Raw genomic sequence first — 19,255 nt, 5'->3', positions numbered from 1 at the left:
ATAGATCAACTGGGATAAAAGAATAAGACTCAATTTGAAATATAGGAATGCAAAAGAATAGAGTTCTCTCAGAAATACATAAATGTACATGACATTTTGCAACCACAGTTACAGTTATTACATAATGCCAGGGGCCATTTAGCTTCGTCCGATGGTCCAGGGAATACTCCCAAAGCACAGTTTTCTTTTATAAACAAGCTATGTTTTAATGCTTTTCTATGCACTAGTGCACAAGTACAAAAAATAATTCCCAGTGTGAATAAATGCATTTTCATTATGAATTAGAATAAGGTTGGAGGGCCCCATGGCACTGTATCACATGCCATCTGGCTCACAGGTCGTTAGTATCACTGGTGTCAATGGAATTCCTTTTAATTATCTTTTTCTGTCCTAACACACAAAGGGTTTCATCATTTTTCCCTGTCATTCAAGCATTCACACACATGGACAGCAGTGGAGCAACTCGGGGTTCAGTGTATGGCATCAGGACACGTTAAGGTGTGGGGTGTGGAGGAGCCGGGGATCGAACCTACAACCCTGCAGTTAATGGAGGACCTCTTACTCCTCAACCACAGCCAATACCTGGCCAGACAAAGTGTGCATTGGTTGTCTATATGATTTCAGACGTTTAAGGTATATCCAGAGCCATTTACACATTGGCTAAAAAGTAGGCTGTTGAATGTGACACTGCTGTTCAATGTCCCAGCAGTGTTTGCAGTAGAGCATGCAAACTACATTATCCATGTTCAGGATTATTTCTTTCATAGCAAAAAGATGAAAACATGTTTGATTTAGATGCCAAATCAAAGCTGTATCATTTTACTGTGTGTTTGTATTGCTCAACTAGCAGAGGGCTACAGAGGTACAGCAAGTTTTCTTTCAAGGAAATCCAGTCCATGAACAGACAGATGAGCCTAGAACTTTCCTTGGTGGAGTCACCTGACACCCTGATGGGCTCTCCCTGCACAGTAGTCTATATACACCGGAGAGCAGAGACACTCGTCCTTTTAGTCCGCCGGCCTGGAGAGGGAAAGGAGTGCTGGAGAGGAGTGTTGAGTTCTGGGCAAAAAAAAAAAAAAAAAAGCACTGCTGTAACTTAGTTAACTCTCAAGTCTTGAACATCTGACCGGTCCATCAAGGTAACCCCTTCTATAAGAAGCATTGCACTCAGCCTGGCTTCATAGTCTGTCTTGCTTGCTGCTTTAAAAGCCTAACCGCCAAATTTGAGAGGTATTCCCAAAATAAGAGTGAGGCCTGCATGGTTTGTGTCAAAGAATGGCATGACAAGCTTAAGCAGAATCCCTAAGAAAAAACACAGTTCAGTGACTGTAACAAAACTGAAAACAAAATGTCTCTTTGGATGAAGTTGATGATTACTTTCCATGTCACCACGGTGCTAGTTGAATGTGATCTTGCGGCTTCAGCATTAACTATACTGTATGACTATGACAGAATCTAATACAAACTGTCTCCATATGTGTATCACTTTCTCTGAGGCCACACTGTTGTCATAACCATGTTACAACTTATTTTTTTGAAACTGCACAGCAGGTTTCATATGTGGGTGTGGGCTTGTAGTCAAGCAACAACGCTATGTCAGCATTTTCTGCCGTGGGTTACACAACTGGATAACAAGTGATAATTCAATAGTCTGTTATTTGAAGCAGTTCTGGGACAGGGAAAAAAAGTTTCTACTTGCATCTGTTAAGCACACACTAGGAAAAAGATCACCTTAAAATCGTTGTTGTAATTTGCAATATGTGTTTGTGGTTTTCTCTGCTTCTAAAAAAAGTTTGATTCCCTGCCTCAGGCTGCTGGTTTTGTCAGAGCGTGTGGCAATAGTAGGCCTTTATTGAGTTCTCCACTAATCAAATATGTTTACCGCACTTACAAAGCTCTAGTTCTCTGTGTGTTTTTGAATTTAAAGTCCTCTATTTTATTAGGAACCAGATAAGTCTTGCCATCTAATCATTAATACATTATCTGTTCATTTTTAGCCACCTTCCATTCATTGGCATGTAGATACGCTAATGCTTATTATAGTAACGGCAAGCTATTACGAGCCAGCTGTCGGAAAATAGACACACTGATCACTATTCCAGGATCAGTACATCTCATTTCACCAGCCTGACTTTTGCTGAGGGAGGAATGGAGAGAGAGAGTCGTTTGGTCTCGAGTGACGGAAGGTGATTTAAGCCGCTGGATAAGCCTCACGTGGCCTTGCATCTGGACTTATAATGTAACAGGCACAGGCCAACTGTAGATACACCTACAGAAGTTATACGTGGGTGTACATAGTATACAAGTCTGTACACATTGCTTGAATAATACTAAGGAAACACATACAAAGACCAAGTAGGAAACAAAACATAAACATAGAAATAAATATAAAACCTTTATTTAGTGATGATGACTGCATACACTAATCCGTCCAAAAAGAGGACTGCAATCACTCACTTGCTTTTTTTATAATTTTTCTTTTATCGAAGATGTCTAAAGGACCAGCAGTAGGCATTGATCTGGGCACCACATATTCCTGTGTGGGCATCTTCCAGCATGGCAAAGTGGAAATCATTGCCAATGACCAAGGTAACAGGACCACACCTAGCTATGTGGCCTTCACAGACACTGAGAGACTGATTGGAGATGCTGCCAAGAACCAAGTGGCAATGAACCCAACCAACACTGTATTTGGTAAGGGTTGAAACAACCAAACGACAACAAGATCATTAACAGTGATCTAAAATAAACATATGACTTACAGATTCTTGTTTTTTTTCTCTTAAATCTCCTTCAGATGCTAAGCGTCTGATCGGCCGTAAATTTGAGGATGCCGTGGTGCAGTCAGATATGAAGCACTGGCCCTTCAAGGTTGTGAATGACTCATCCAAACCTAAGGTGGAGGTTGAATACAAGGGTGAGATCAAGACCTTCTACGCTGAGGAGGTTTCCTCAATGGTCCTCACCAAGATGAAAGAGATCTCTGAGGCTTATCTCGGCAAGGTAGGTGACAATCTCAAGTCATCCAGTGAGTTGTTGCTTGATGTACCTAGATCAAAATTGAAGACCGTGAGCAATCGAGCCCTCTCTGTGGCTGCTCCCAAACTCTGGAACAGCTTGCCATTACATGTTAGACATGCGGGATCCATGGAGAGGTTTAAGTATGCTTTAAAAACATGTTTTTTTCTCATTGGCCTTCAGATCCACAGGCACCTCTAATCCAGCCTAGTTTTTTGTTTAAAATGTCTATGTGCATTCAACATAATATTGCACTGTTGTTTATGACTACTGTGCCGTGCACATTTACGTATGTGTATGTATATGCATATGTTTGTATATGTGCAGGTGCTACATGCATGTGTGTGTATGTGTGATGATATCCATGTTTTCCTGTTTCTTGTACTTGCATTGTTTTTGTTTTTGTCTCTGCTCTGTGAAGCACTTTGGATGACTGTTACAGGTCTTTTTAACTGTGCATTATAAATAAAAGTGAACTTGAACAATAAGTGTGCAACCCTACAGTCAAAATGATGCCGGGTTGTTTGGTTTTATGCAGGCAAAAGATATTGTGAGAAAAAGTTTCTATATGTGCCTCGAACACACATATGCTATTTATTGACTCAAGGTCCTACTGTCTTCACAGACTGTCACCAATGTAGTTATCACTGTTCCTGCTTACTTCAATGACTCCCAGCGTCAAGCCACCAAAGATGCTGGAACCATCGCTGGGCTTAATGTGCTGCGCATCATCAATGAGCCCACTGCTGCAGCCATTGCTTATGGTCTAGATAAAAAGGTAACTTACTAAAACAATGCTAATCTTTACCTCTTTTGTGTTCCTATTAGTAATCCTTACCATTTAATTTAGGTTGGCGGTGAACGTAATGTCCTTATCTTTGACCTTGGAGGTGGTACTTTTGATGTGTCAATCCTGACTATTGAGGATGGCATATTTGAGGTCAAGTCCACAGCCGGTGACACTCACTTGGGCGGTGAGGACTTTGACAACCGCATGGTTAACCACTTCATTGCTGAGTTCAAGCGCAAGTTCAAGAAGGACATCATCAGCAACAAGCGAGCTGTGCGTCGTCTGCGCACAGCCTGTGAGCGTGCAAAGCGTACCCTCTCCAGCAGCACCCAGGCCAGCATCGAGATTGATTCCCTCTATGAAGGAGTAGATTTTTACACTTCCATCACCAGGGCCCGTTTTGAAGAGCTCAATGCAGACCTGTTCCGTGGAACCCTCGAGCCTGTGGAGAAGGCCCTGAGGGATGCCAAGATGGACAAGGCCCAGATCCATGACATTGTCCTGGTGGGTGGCTCCACACGTATCCCCAAGATACAAAAGCTGCTGCAGGACTTATTCAATGGCCGTGATCTCAATAAGAGCATCAACCCAGATGAGGCTGTAGCTTATGGTGCAGGTAGGTATCTCTACAGCATTTGGGTTTATGCTAATTTTCTAGTCATGTTACTATTTTAGTGTAAAAGCTGTGGTTCAAACAAGTGGTTTATATTAAAGCATTGTTGTCTCCCTGGCATAAGTTTCACCATTTGGAAACTCTTCACAGCTGTGCAGGCAGCCATCTTGGCTGGTGATAAGTCTGAGAATGTACAGGACCTGCTCCTGCTGGATGTCACACCCCTGTCCCTGGGAATTGAGACCGCTGGAGGGGTTATGACTGTCCTTATCAAGAGGAACACCACCATCCCCACCAAGCAAACCCAGACCTTTACCACCTATTCAGACAACCAACCTGGTGTGCTTATTCAGGTAGAGCAACCTTGAAGAAAAGTTTTAGACAAATAACAATTTACTCTCCATTGCCCTAATGTACTACAATTACAACTGAAAGTGTACACTGAAGCAACAGAATCTGATGATTTAAATAACTGTTTTCAGGTTTATGAAGGCGAGAGAGCCATGACCAAGGACAATAATATCCTGGGCAAGTTTGAGCTGACCGGTATTCCACCTGCTCCCAGAGGTGTTCCTCAGATTGAGGTGACCTTTGACATTGATGCCAATGGCATTCTCAATGTGTCTGCAGTGGACAAAAGCACCGGAAAGGAGAATAAGATCACCATTACAAATGATAAAGGTAGGTAACCATATGAAATACTTCTTAAATCAGGAGCTGGTGTAGCACAAAAGATGAAGGACTGCTGTGCATGATTAGAGAAAATAAATAAATATTACGCAGGAGGGACTTATATGTAATTCTCTCATAGGGCGGTTGAGCAAGGAGGACATTGAGCAGATGGTGCAGGAGGCAGAACAGTTCCGAGCTGAGGATGAGGTCCAGAGAGAAAAGGTCACAGCCAAGAACTCCCTGGAGTCTCTGGCCTTCAACATGAAGAGCACAGTGGAGGACGAGAAGCTCCAAGACAAGATCAGCCCTGAGGATAAAAAGGCCATCGTGGACAAGTGCAATGAAGTCATTGCCTGGCTAGACAAGAATCAGGTAAAATACTGTTGTCTGAACAATGAGTCTAGGTCAGGAGACACAAGTCCCTCTTTGGCTCACATTGTGAAAGCAGAGGGGTAACAATGTGAAGCAATCTCTGCATTTCACTTTACATCATTTCCATACAGTAGTCAACTACAATATATCAACCCACCAAGTCTTCTGTGGCAATTAATTATTTGTTCCTTCTGTGTACAGATGGCAGAGAAGGATGAGTACGAGCACCAGCAGAAGGAACTAGAGAAGGTTTGCAACCCCATCATCTCCAAGCTATACCAGGGGGGTATGCCAGGAGGGATGCCAGGAGGGATGCCAGGAGGAATGCCTGGTGGTTTCCCTGGAGGAGCTGGAGGCGGCTCCTCCTCTGGCCCAACTATCGAGGAAGTCGACTGAACACTATGCTGACAGTGTCTTTATCTCAGATCCCAACATACACCTCAGTGCCTTATACATATTTACTTACACAGAATACACAGCCAATAAATATTAGATCTTATCAGCTTATATTTATTTAAAGGTGTGCTATATTTATTCAAAACTTTAAGATTTAAAATTCTAACAAATCTAAGCAACTAAACCTGACACTTGCACAAAATTGGACTATTCTGTCACATATATTCAGTCTTTTTTCCTCATTATTTCACTTTCCTGTGATGATTTACATGAATGATAAAAAAGTCACCTATTTTATCTGAGGTTTCTAAACATTAAATCATTAAAGAATACTAATGGGACTCTGATTTGCAAAATGTACTGAGTGTTTCTTTTGATTTATGTCTTTTTAATGCCATTACATTTCTGAATACCTTGTGTACATATTCATTAGTGCACACAACAGATATACAGGTACACTTGGTCTCTCAACTTGCAGCAGCTGAAACTTGTAAGATACTGGTTCCTGTTAACAGACCACAAATGTTTTGATCTATATCTGTTTCTTGGAAATTACCTAGTCTTACAGAAGAAGAAATAACATTTTTTTTTAAAAATGATTCAAAAAAGAGTTGCTGCTGGAGTTGTCAAAAATAAGTGGTAAAAACGATATTTGCAGCATCTTGTTTCTACTGACGTGTTTGGTGCAAAACAAGGATGCCACAATACATTGAACCTAAACACAAATTCAAATGAAAGTTTTGTTTATTTTCAGAGTACTAACAAGGGGCAGTGTCGCTTCTTACCAATGGAATCATAATGCAATTGTTTGTTTGCTAAAAGCTGTGACCTATGAGCACAAGAACAGGACAAACACAAGCATAAGACTAAAGCGAATATATGTTTCCTTCATTATTTATCTCAGGTGCTTATCACCAGATGTTCTTTTCTCAGACTTAACACAGCGTGTCTGTGTGGTGCTGGTGGTGGGTATGCGAGGGTGGGAGTACCTGCAGTATGGTGTGTTACACATGTAACTCACGGTCAGGTGTGTGTGATACACATATAAAAGCCAGTGTCCCACACAGCTTACACTCAGGGGAGTAAATCACGATCGAGACGTGACCATGTTCTTGCTTGTCAGTTGTTTGGCTCTTGTAGCCTCTGCACTGGGTGAGTGAGTGACAGCATTTATCTGTAGGACATTTTTATGCAATGGTCTGATAGAACTTGCGAGTATCATTCTGAAGGTTTGGCTGCTTGCATATCAATTATAATAATACTTCCTGGGTATGCAGCATATGCCATATCATGGGATAAGCAGATACATATTTGGTTGTGTGATTTGATTGTTTGATTTGACATCAGGGTGTGGAGTACCTACTATCAAGCCCCAAGTCAGTGGATACAACAAGATTGTAAATGGGGAGACCGCTGTGTCTGGGTCCTGGCCTTGGCAGGTTTCACTTCAGGTAGCCAAAGAAATGCACCTTCCACTGTAATTTTACTACATTCGCAACCCCTTGTGAAATTGAGAAAATGTCATTAAGAAAAAAGTTTTAAACATGCATGTTCTCACTTCAAGGATGGGAGGGGATTCCACTTCTGTGGCGGATCCCTGATCAACCAATTCTGGGTTGTCACTGCCGCTCACTGCCGCGTGTCGTAAGTAATTTTGTCTTGTCCCACATCCACATAAGAAATACTACAACATTGCCATCGCTTTAATCACTCCCTCTCTCTGTTTTTATTCTCTCTAGCCCTAGGAACCATCGCGTTATCCTGGGAGAACATGATCGTCAGTACAATAGTGAGCAAATTCAGGTCAAGTCCATTGCCAGGGTAAGCAACACCATGACACGTCAGAGCTTTCTTTTCCTCAAAAAATGTAATATTTTACTTGAATCAGTTATTTCCTGGGAAGAGGTGTCTATGCAAGATTGCATTATACTGGCTTGTGATTTATGCTCATCTCTCCATCCAGGCCTTCACTCACCCCTACTACAATGCTCAGAACTTCAACAATGACATCACCCTCCTGAGGCTTTCCTCCCCAGTGCAGATGACATCCCGTGTGTCTCCTGTGTGCCTGGCCTCCCCCAGCACCAGCATCCCCTCTGGAACCAAATGTGTCACCAGTGGGTGGGGCAAGACTGGCCAAACCTGTGAGTGGGCGACTGCTTTCTAAGTTTTACATGTAGGGTAAATTTACAAATGGACATTTGCAGTTCCCTTTCCACATTGTAAACACAAACAGGCACTTCTAAAATGTTGCATGCTAGGGTGAAGACTTAGTTTAAGGTTAGGTTTAGGCTAGTATGAGGTTACGGTTAGGATTAGGATAAGTCTCCAAGAAATGAATGTAAGTCAATCTATTGTCCTCTAAAGTGATCGAACTGGACTGTGTGTGTGTGTGTGTGTTGAAGAGGTGAAGCATACTGTGCAGCATACATTTGCATACAGCAAGCAAATTTTATGATAAAGAGAAAAATGAAAATGAATAACCCTCCCCTGTACCTGACTCAAAATGTTGTTAGATTAATTTTTGCGGCTAATCTAATCTTCATTTCTTCCCTGTTCTCAGCAAGCCCCCGCTTCCTCCAGCAGACTGCCTTGCCTCTGCTAACTCCTACTCAGTGCAAGCAGTACTGGGGTTATAACAGGATCACTGATGCCATGATCTGTGCCGGTGCTTCTGGTGTATCCTCCTGTCAGGTAAAACTCTTTCCAATAGCTAAAAATACAGATTAATAAAACTAAATACAATAAGGGGGAGCATTTTTTACTGTCTGAGCTATCTAAAAATTGTGCAAACAACTAGCAGCACATAGGATTACTTCAATGTTAAATAATAGGCTGCAAACAACTTCATTATGAAAGTGTAAAAGTGTCTTGCTGCACATTTGCTTTCCTGTTTCTCAAATGATTTTGAACCAATAGCTGGCCAGCCCACATCCTGAATAAGCTGTTCATAACACAAAGTCCCCTCAATGCACACATTTTTGTTGTATTACTGTATGTAGCTCCATACATGCTCTTGAAAGTTTGTTTTTTTTTCATTTCAGGGTGACTCTGGTGGCCCTCTGGTCTGTGAGAACAGTGGAGTGTGGTCCCTCGTTGGTATTGTGTCCTGGGGCACCTCTAACTGCAACGTGCGCACCCCTGCTGTGTACGCCCGTGTGTCCTACCTGCGTGGCTGGATCGACCAGACCCTTGCTTCCAACTAACGTGTGTTGTGGAAATAGATTCTTCAATAAAGATCAACAAACAGGATCAGCTTTTTCTCTGTGGTTTATTTCGCCAAAGCATTTTCCTCTGCAGACAAAAATACATTCATCCCTACATCCTCACAAAGTTAGAGTCTAGTAGGAATGACGATGTGCCAAATCTCGCACAGTCTTTTAGGTGAATAGCCTTGGTTGGGTGACGTCTTTAGACCAAACAAAAACATGCTTTAGACATTGCAATTCTGAACATTCTAAACCTCTCTCATCACAAGGTCTCTAACACAGGGTACAGATGCACAAATATGCCAATATATCATCATGAGTTAGTTATTTGCATTATCCATCAAGAAGGTGAGACAGAGGTGACACTGAACTGTGTCTGACCTGACAAAACTATGATTATGAATTGCAGATATCAAAAATATTAAAATTCCCACAACACGTGCAAACACACGTACAATACACTTGTGCATGTTTCCCCATCATCCCACTCCTCACTGTGATCAGGGAGTGACTCTATACTGCATCAATATCATTATTTCTATTGGATGCTAGCAACAGCACACTGTACTAAAATGTTTGGTGCATTTGTGAGAAATCATGCATAAAATAAAACTCTTAAGAACACTAGGGCTGGCTTTCATGTTTATACCGTTTGTGTGTGTTTGTGTGTGTCAGGGTTTGTTCTACACACATTGTGGAGATTCACCTTCCTTTTGAGGATGAAATGCAAGTCCTAAAAATATTGCATGCTAGGGTGAAGACTTGGTTTAAGGTTAGGTTTAGGCTAGTATGAGGTTACAGTTAGGGTTAGGATAAGTCTCCAAGAAATGAATGTAAGTCAATGTAATGTCCTTTTAAGCGATGGAACAGGACTGTGTGTGTGTTGGAGAGGTAAAGTAGTACTGTGCAGCATACATTTGCATACAGCAAACACATTTTAAGATAAAGATCAAAATGCAAATGACAAGCAGCTTGGTAACCACAGGAGGTTTGAAAAAAGAGCAGATTTTTTATTATGATAAAATATACAACCTAAGAGAACAATAAATGCTATTTCAACTTTTATTCAGAGTGATGCTCCAGTAAATGTTAACTTATATTCTATGGTGTTATTTTGCCCGCTCCCTGTGTATGGCTTAATGTCATGATGTAAAGCCTGCAGCAGAAGTACTGTCTCATTGGCAGCTGCATGAACGGGGAGGGAGGAGTTATCAGAGAGAGATAGAGGGAGAATTAGTAAAGACAGAATCAGATGAGAATAAAAACACTGTCACACTCTCGCTGCACCAGAAAAAATGGATACTGGTAAGACACTTCTAATGCATAATTGCATTGCTTTTAAATTACATTAATAGAAGGGTCAACCTTCATTTAATCTAATACAACATATGAATGCATAAAATGTATTTAGTTGATAGGAAATATGTTCTGATCACAACAGCAGCTAAGGAAAGGTCAGCTTGCCACTTGTTTGAACTGGCTTTTGTCTTATATTTGCAATTTTGTCTTTTAGTCTTTTTAATTTTTATTTCTATTGGTTTTTATTTTTTGATTGCTCATTTTACTGTTTGGGTCTTATTTAAACAATTTTATCATGTGAAGCACTAAGTGACTTTGTCTGTAAAGGCTGCTATTTCAAATAAACGTATTATTAAATTCATTATTATTATTATTATTATTAATATTATTATTATTATTATTATTATTATTATGTGACTACTTTATTCAATCTCTCCATGGTGGGAGCCAGTGATGCATATCATGGAGCTTTCCAGAATACAATTAATAAAATGCCATTGAGTTAGTTTAACCAGATCATTTACAGAATCTGGTTACAAAAGTGATCAAATTATCTGTTTTCTCAGTGCATATTGCAGAATGCGTTGATGATACTACTGTCTGTTATAACCAATTTCTTTTTTTTGTTCATTAGATAACACCACTTCCACAGAAGATCAACCAGTCAGTATGGACGGGGTTCTCAGAAAAGTGCGCATGGCCTGCCTGGTTATCTACTGTGTGATATTTACAGTTGGAACCCTGGGCAACAGTCTGGTCATTTACGTGACAGGCTGCAGGATGAAGAGAACAGTCAACTCAGTCTGGTTTCTCAACTTGGCCCTGGCTGACTTCCTCTTTACGACCTTCCTGATTTTCATGATCATTTCTATCTCTCAGGATCATCAATGGCAATTTGGACGATGGATGTGCAAGATCAACACCTTTGTGGCTGTAGTCAACATGTTTGCCAGTATCTTTCTTCTGACTGCCATAAGTCTGGATCGTTGCCTGTCAATCTGGGTGGTGGTGTGGGCCCAAAACAAGCGCACTGTTCGCAAAGCCCAGTTCATATGCGTTGTCATCTGGGTGGCTGCTATAGTCTGCAGCATCCCTTACGCCACTTGCCGCGACATTATAATCTTTAAGAGTAAGACTTACTGTGCTTACTCTGCGTCAACTACAAATGGACAAGTACGGAGTCTCAGCATTTTTCGTTTTGTGATGGGCTTCCTGATCCCATTCCTGGTAATATTTGTCTCTTATGTGGCCATAGGTGTTCGTGCAGGGCGCCTTCAGAGGACTAGGAAACAGAGATCTCGCCGAATCATTTTCTCTATCGTTCTTGCATTCTTCATCTGCTGGTTGCCCTTCCATGTTTTGCATTTTCTGGAATTAAATGGAAAAATTAACCGAGATGTTATTAAGATCGCAGGTTCACTGGTTTTGAGCCTGGCTTTCATGAACAGTTGCCTGAACCCCATCCTCTATGTTTTCATGTGTGATGAATTCCAAAAGAAGCTGAAGCAGTCCATATGCTTTGTCCTAGAGAGTGCCCTGGCAGAGGACCACTTGTCCTTTATGTCCTCTCGCTCCTTGTCGTCACACTTTTCTCGGATTACCCGGAGGTCGGATTCTAGCGCACCTTTGGAGAGGAAGGACACAAGCACTTCCTTAAACTTCACAAAATGCGAAGTGGTTATCACTGACGAGAAAGAGAGTGAGCACTGAATAAGGCCTGCACAGTCACTTCCTTTACCTTCACTGATAAGCAAGTGCTAGAGAGAGAGAGAGAGAGAGAGAGAGAGAGAGAGAGAGAGAGAGAGAGAGAGAGAGAGAGAGAGAGAGAGAGAGAGAGATTCATGCAATGGCTCAGGTTCAGTGAGAGAAAGAGCACTGAAGAAGACCACAAGTGATGTAAATATAATGTGTCCACATTTATTAAAGAAAAAAAGAGCTGACACCCGAAAATGACATGTTAAATTGATTCAGACAATACAATAGTTGATTATTTGTTATGCATGATTGAAAACACATGTGAGGGTCAGCTGCGGCTTTAAGGTGTAAATATTAAATCCTTTGTACAACAGTTCATTATTTTGCATCATGAAACTGTAATCTTTAAGACATCAAATATGAAATTGCCTATAATTCACAAGATCAAATGACAAGTTTTGTGTTTGTTTGTATGCTTTTGATGCTACTGCTTATTTGTTCACGGTTATCGACACACAAATCATCCACAACAGCATCCGCAAGACTGAACTTTAATAATTGAGCTATATGTATTTCAATGCAGTGAATAAAACTATATTTTTGATGTGCTGTTCTCTCTCTTCCTTACATGACAAGCATGAGTACACACTACTCACCAGATGGTCTTTAATCTTACAGGACACCACAATGGTAGGCTAAAATCCAACCACTCTCAGATGACTTAAAAGCACACCACAAATCAAAAACAGGGAAATGAAAAAGACAATTTACAACTACGAGTAACCATGGTGGCTTGATTTACTTACTCATAACATATAAGTTCCTTATCTGTCTCACAAACTCTAACACATCTTTGTTTGTGGTCTCTACAAGTAGCAAAAGAACTAGGGTGGTTCCTCGTCGTGAACTATCTCTTGGGTACTTTGTCTGCTTTCCTCAGTTTGGGACTTAAAAGCGCCTAATACTGAACAGCACTGATTCCTCAATTATGCATTCCTATTTAAACATGTTGTGAATTACAAGGCAAACTTTAAGGAAAGAGAATTTCTAATAAATGTCTTCCCGATTTTTACATTTCTGATATCAAAATTTTGCCTTGTAACAACACTTGCAATACAAAAGGTCTCTGTTCTGAAGCTAGCTCTTTTAAACTAACAGATCACATACTACAGTGTAGTTAAAAAGTACTTCACTTTCAGTAAAGTTTCAATCCCTGTGCTCCAGAACATTTAATTCCAATGACAAATGCTGCAGATGTAGTAAAATGTCTATGAACCACAGACATACAACTTCCTGAAACTGTGAACCTATAAAAAGGCAACAAATTCCTACACTGTTCATCGACTGTATGTCATCTTGATCAAACTAGTCAGATGATTCCTATTTCATGGGAGGCTGGACACGTATCTCTACATGTGATGGCTCAGGAGCCTATTTTCTGCACTCCCAATATATAATTGAATTGTGCCAATGTTGGTTTGTTGTGCTGAAAAGATGGCGCACATTCCTCTCACAGCTCTGATTTAGATTTGAGCCACGCACTTGATTTTTGGAAGTCTAAATGCTTGTTCATTTGTGATTAGTGTTTCTCCTCACTAAGGTTTTCAGTATGGTATTATAATACTCAATGTGCCTGAGCTTTTAAGAAGGATTGCACTTCCCCTGTGTGGATACACTTTCTCTACTGTAAGTGGAGATGGGAATCCCTGCTCTTTGAAGGAAGCCGGATCCTGTAGCTCCATTCCTTTTTTTGAGAGCCAATCAACAGAGCGGCTCACTGTGACTTTTTTCCTTTTTTATGGGATGGGGTTTACAGATAATCACAATTATAGGGTAGGATTTGGATCACATTCAAACTCATCCCACCAGTATAATTTAATGTTGTATGTGTGTTTGGCATAAAAACCTTACATAATGTAAAAAAAAACAATAGTTTTGCCATATTACTAGGTGAGAACTTTTCTGGATAATTTTTAACAAATATGCTATAAGATCCTCCAGTTATGCTGTTATGTATTTATTTACAATTTTATTAGCTAATTTTCTCTCAGACGGGAGCCAACTACCCTAGTTTACTTAAAGGAGCTGACGCACAGAGCCGACTTGTTCATGACTAACACGTCTCCAACTGTCTTAGTTCCAAAGAAGAGTGTTCATTAACTTCCCTAACAATACATTTGTTTGGATTACCCCTCTTGAGACGGTAAATTTGATGAATATTTTTGTTAAAGCTTCCAGCTGAGTCAAAGTGGCACTAATTCCACAGATCCTTCCTGCAGGTAAAAGGTTTTAGAAGAAAGCAAACAGGTGTCTGTTTTTCTCAAGGAGCTAGGAGTGCCAACATTCTGTGTACAAATACAAAAGTGAATTCAGTAATTCCATTAAATTAAACATGCCTTAATACCTAGTATTGCTTTTTTGCTATCCCTCCCCCAACCCCCACATAAGTCCACTATTAAAAGATATGCCTTTTAAAATTTGAATTGTGCTAATTCCAGAGTTTAAATTCCCTTGGACATTTAGTGAGCCTTGCAACCCTCGTCGTTTATATACTTTCCTATTTAAGGGGCTGTATTAGAGGGCAAATGTGTTATTGTTCAAAACTTGCTGACCACTTTAGTTCCTGTAGCTTACCATCAAGTCAGCAATATTACAACAGAGAGCAAGTTTTTAAGGATGTGTTCATTAACTGACACTTGACTTTCACCCCTGACTTGGAGAGTTGATTAAGAACCAACAAGCTACTGGTATGCATTTTAATAGACTCAGTCAGTGAACAGACAAACCTCTTTCACTTTATTTTAGTTGTATTGTTAATGATGAGGACGCACAAGTCAGTGTGTCTGGAACACTAATGAATTTATTCAGACATCTACACAACATTCTTTTGAATAAAAACTAAACTACACCACCTGAGAACAGAACTACCATACAAGAACAAACTTAGAACCTTCAAAATAACTTTCTGCATTGCAGAGGACATATGGTCTTTTTAAGGCTCACGGTTCTGTCCATGCTTTCCTTCGAATCAGATTATGTAGATGGCAGGTGAGTTCAAACACTGACTGCTATGCCACAGCTCCTTTCCAGCTACATGGAGCCCATTCTGCAGTGGAGAGCTACAGTGCAAGCAAGTCAGTGATCATAGAGTTCCTTCATCTCCTTAAGCACCTTGATACTCTCGCTGTATCTTAACTGGTTCTTGTTAGAGCACTCCTTCCATCTGGAAAAAAAAGATCAATGTGGGTCAGCTCGACTCACTCCAAATTGTGAATGTTTCTGTGGTTTTTCAAAAATCTAGCTTGCGAAAACACATAATAGTACATCATGATCAGGCTTCATAAGAGCAACAATTCAAATGTTACATGTTGAACCAGTGACACCTAATAACAACCAAGGTTGAGATCCTAACGTTGAGGTGGGTTGTCTATACACAGGTCAGTAAGAATGGATGTAATACTTTTTTTTAAAAAACAAAAACTTGCTTGTCGCAAAGAACATACTTTTGCCTTATCTTTTTCCACCGTTCCATGTGGTCACAGATAAGAGAACCTGAAACAGGAACTGGATCTGTCAACTGTGGGGGGAGGAAATGTTCATTTTTTAGTTAGTTATAATTCATTAGTTGACACTTAAACTGATGAATATATACTATAAAGGACCTTGGTAACAGTTGGTTTTTCAGTCTGTGGGATCCTGAGATTGATGGGTTCACCAGAGTTGTTGATCGGACAGGAGGTTGGAGGAGGGAGTCTGTACACATTCTGACCTTTACCATTGATCATATCTGTAAGCTGACAAAACAAAGACATTTGGAGAAAAGAATGCAGATTAACAGTCATTTAGACAATATTATTCCTGGCATTATGATGCCCAAAGACCATGGCATAATGTCATCTTTGGGCTAAGAAATAACTTGTATTTTGTAAGTAAGTTGTAAATACTTTGTTTTAAGGTTAATTTCACTGTCAAGACAATTTTCTGCAAAATTAGTGATCATAGGAATGATAACGATTGAAAGTTTGGTGTTTCACAACATCAGTTGAAACTTATTACAAAATGTGGGCTTGGAAATTGGTTTGTGGCGCTCAACACTTAAAGTGACAATTGGAAAACTCAATAGCAACTTGATTGCTCAAACAACAGACATTCAGGCTTTCTTACAGGCTAAAGAGCCAAACCTAACATTTTTCCTCTGGGACATTAAAGACTATCTAACCCGTCCCTTCTTCAATAGGGGTGTCCTGGTATACCAGATTTTACATATACTGTGGTAAAACATACCGGTAGTGACAACACTGCAGACAGTTCCATTGCACAAAAAAGGGTAATATAACAAAAACAACCAGAAAACATGTGTATTGGTTATCGGCCAAATGTGTAAAAATCTGTATCGGCTCAGAATTTAACGATCAGTGGATCCCTTATCATTACCATGACTACCGTAACACAGCCAAACCATCCTGTTTTCATTAGCAGCATTATATTGCTTAGCCACAAGAGAGTGCTCTCATGCCGGTCAGATGGAGGCAGAGAGGAGCTCTTGGCTTGTAAGAGCCCAATCTAACTGTGTCCCAGTGCATCAATGTTAGGCCTTGTCATACAAACATTTTGCACTTTTTTGTTACTTGAACCACTGACAATCAAAGAGATCCGATCACGTATGAACCCACACAGATGTGTAACATTAAGGGAATTGAATCATATTAAGTAACTACCATGAGTAGTATTCCCACATAGTTAGATGTAACTTATAAGTTATATTTGACTTTTTGGTAATGTTTGAATATTTTGAATCAAACTGAATGTGTTCAACATAACTGTATAGCCTCACCTCTTCCTCCGCCATGCTGTGTGGGGGGCTTGGGGAAGCAGGCAGCACTCGAACAGAAGGATTGTTTCTCATCCAGGCTCGACAGATAGGATACAGGGGGGTGCTGGTGTTGAACTGAGCCAGATCCACGCTGCGATCAAACAACTTAATAATGTAAGCATCTAACAAGTGGAGAAAGAAGGGAAACAGGAAGATAAAGAAAAGGTAAAGACTTGTACAATGAAGTGAAAGGCAAAGTGACCAGTGACCATACAGTAACTGGTGACAAAAAAGGAGAAATATTACAATGTCATTTCTTACTGAATTATTTTTCTATATTTTCGCTTATTTACTTTGTTTGTGCGGATTGCTCTCTGGTATGCCCTCATCCATCTCTTTCCGCTTCTTCCGCCGGTGCTGTGGAAAACGAGCTGATGTCCTGGGAAGTAAAATAAAGAACGGCAACTTAATAGCATGTAATGAAAAATTCATAGAAGTCGCTGCTTCCAAATCTATTATGGTGAGCAGACACACAACATGTCAATGTGAAATTATAAAATAGCTGACAGGGCAGGACCATGTAAGATATTTTTCTTTCAGCCACAATAGTATACAGAACATTGTTACATGTGTGATTTTTAATTACAGAATCACTTGCCTTTTTCCAGCAGACGATGGAGACAAATCCCTAGAAACAGCAAGTGAAACATGAAATTTAAAAACAAGCTTTTGCAATATGTATTTAATGTGGAAACAATACAACAGATAGTCACTAAATTCACAGTACCAGCTACAGTCAGTATATGATACATTATACAACATTTGACAAATACATTTGATTGATCCATACTTGTTTAAGGAGTCTGCTGATATTTTTCCTGCATCACCCTCAGTTTGCTCCCTGTTCAAAATACAATGATATTGGTCTGATTGGAAAGTAGTCACAATGATTCGATTAGTTTAAAATCGTGATAGTAATAATTGTTATACTGACCTTTCATTTTCACTCCTCTCTACCAGTCCCTTTAAGACAGCATCCAATCTGCTTCGTGCACCAGCCCCCTCTGAATCTACACAATGATGATACAAGTTATACACAGTGGGTGCTAGAGTTTGAGTAGTGACTATTAACCAAATGCTATGGTAGCCACTAGCCAGTTGCTTAGGTCAGTAAAGGTCAGGTCTGGGGTTACATTTTTTTTACTTTGTAGAAGTTCAATCTGCCAATTCAGAGTTTGTTTCTTTTTTTCCCATCAACTTTATTATTATACACGAATACACTAAACCACTAACCCTGCATAAAACTATACGATGGGCATCACATTAATAAAAATTGGATAACAAATAGATGTAACAACTAAATAAATATATACACAGAGATAAAAAATGAAATGATAAATTAAACAAAAAGGAGGGTTGTAAGATATACCAGGGAACATAAGCATGGAGATATTTAAGTGGGAGCAAAGATGTATAGTTTTGATAGCTTTCTTGTTATTGGTACAGGATATTGACTTGAAAAACACCTCCAGTTCTTTCATGAAAACACAAATAATGGGTTTTACTGTGGCAAATTTACACTTGTGGATGTAAAACTCTGCAAGAATTAAAACGAGATTAATTATAAAGTATTATTTTTCAAGCCAAAAAGGACATTTTGCAAGACGAGCTCAAAATCACAGCACATATTATTTAAAAATGAACATACAAATGTCTTGCCACAGTGTACGGGTATATTCACATTTCCAAAACAGATGAATAACAGTCTCAGTATGGGGGTCACAAAAGGCACACTTCAGATCTAGATCTACATATTTGAATGTATGTTGGGGTTAACTCACCTGGCCTTTCAGTCTTGATCTTGACGTGGTGCATTATGTCTTCCTTTCTATAACGTTAAGCATTAACTGGGGAAACGCCGACGTTTATTAACCACACGTTCACTATCGGTAACCATACACAGTGTCTTTAGGTTGATTCCGACTTGTAACTGATGCTACTTGACAACACTGACGTAGGACAGTTACAGGAAGTTAGCTTAGCCACATTCTACGTTAGCATTTACCACTTAATAACGTAAAAGCTAGTTCCTCAAGCCCAGCCTTAACCGTATTTACATATTATAACTATTAGATGATATCGCTAGCTGTGTCCATACAGATAAACTACAAACTGGGCGTGGAATAATAATAATAATGACTTTTATAATAATTGTTATTATTATATCGGACCGTAACGCTTACTAGCTCAAATTACCGTTGCTAACTTAGCTCCTTCAGACGTTCCTCTTCCGCGCGCTGCCGTTTTCCTGTTCACTGATTGGTGTTGGTGCTGTGAGGAACTTCGACGTGATTGGATGAATTATCTGTCCGTCATTT

The 19,255-nt window shown here is 39.9% G+C and overlaps 4 protein-coding genes across 5 annotated transcripts; 3 read left to right on the top strand and 1 right to left on the bottom strand.

The window, feature by feature from the left end:
• The first annotated feature begins 997 nt into the window (after positions 1-997).
• hsc70 (heat shock cognate 70) lies at positions 998-6,208 on the top strand. Its single transcript, XM_083918365.1, has 9 exons — positions 998-1,139; positions 2,490-2,694; positions 2,798-3,003; positions 3,644-3,796; positions 3,869-4,424; positions 4,572-4,774; positions 4,904-5,102; positions 5,233-5,465; positions 5,667-6,208. The coding sequence occupies exons 2-9, from the start codon at positions 2,490-2,492 to the stop codon at positions 5,859-5,861; spliced, it is 1,950 nt and encodes a 649-aa protein (XP_083774491.1). The 5' UTR covers positions 998-1,139; the 3' UTR covers positions 5,862-6,208.
• Positions 6,209-7,192: 984 nt separating this feature from the next.
• On the top strand, positions 7,193-9,113 carry LOC310950184 (chymotrypsin-like protease CTRL-1; the record flags this gene model as incomplete). The annotated part of the gene is made up of 6 exons (XM_083917846.1): positions 7,193-7,312; positions 7,426-7,505; positions 7,601-7,682; positions 7,825-8,005; positions 8,425-8,555; positions 8,906-9,113. Coding segments are annotated over 6 exons (756 nt in total), but the record flags the coding sequence as incomplete, so codon positions are not given.
• Positions 9,114-10,282: 1,169 nt separating this feature from the next.
• On the top strand, positions 10,283-12,668 carry LOC310950524 (chemerin-like receptor 1). Its single transcript, XM_083918377.1, has 2 exons — positions 10,283-10,375; positions 11,004-12,668. The coding sequence occupies exons 1-2, from the start codon at positions 10,366-10,368 to the stop codon at positions 12,077-12,079; spliced, it is 1,086 nt and encodes a 361-aa protein (XP_083774503.1). The 5' UTR covers positions 10,283-10,365; the 3' UTR covers positions 12,080-12,668.
• A 2,241-nt stretch (positions 12,669-14,909) lies between these two features.
• Positions 14,910-19,150, bottom strand: lin37 (lin-37 DREAM MuvB core complex component). Of its 2 annotated transcripts, XM_083918384.1 has the most exons (10): positions 19,134-19,150; positions 18,719-18,784; positions 17,872-17,947; positions 17,728-17,778; positions 17,536-17,565; positions 17,231-17,316; positions 16,899-17,059; positions 15,727-15,858; positions 15,568-15,641; positions 14,910-15,287 (listed from the first exon to the last, which is right to left on the bottom strand). In XM_083918384.1, exons 2-10 carry the CDS (start codon positions 18,750-18,752, stop codon positions 15,200-15,202), a joined length of 732 nt encoding a protein of 243 aa, XP_083774510.1. In that variant the 5' UTR covers positions 18,753-18,784; positions 19,134-19,150; the 3' UTR covers positions 14,910-15,199. The 2 variants fall into 2 exon arrangements, with proteins under 2 accessions (XP_083774510.1, XP_083774509.1); XM_083918383.1 differs by having other exon boundaries at positions 18,719-19,138.
• Positions 19,151-19,255: the final 105 nt, after the last annotated feature.

Source organism: Echiichthys vipera (assembly GCF_963691815.1).
Source record: "Echiichthys vipera genome assembly, chromosome: 8".
In the NCBI taxonomy this organism is placed as follows: Eukaryota; Metazoa; Chordata; class Actinopteri; order Perciformes; family Trachinidae; genus Echiichthys; species Echiichthys vipera.
The sequence above is the reverse complement of the archived record's forward strand: the minus strand, read 5'-3'. Positions and strand labels throughout refer to the sequence as shown.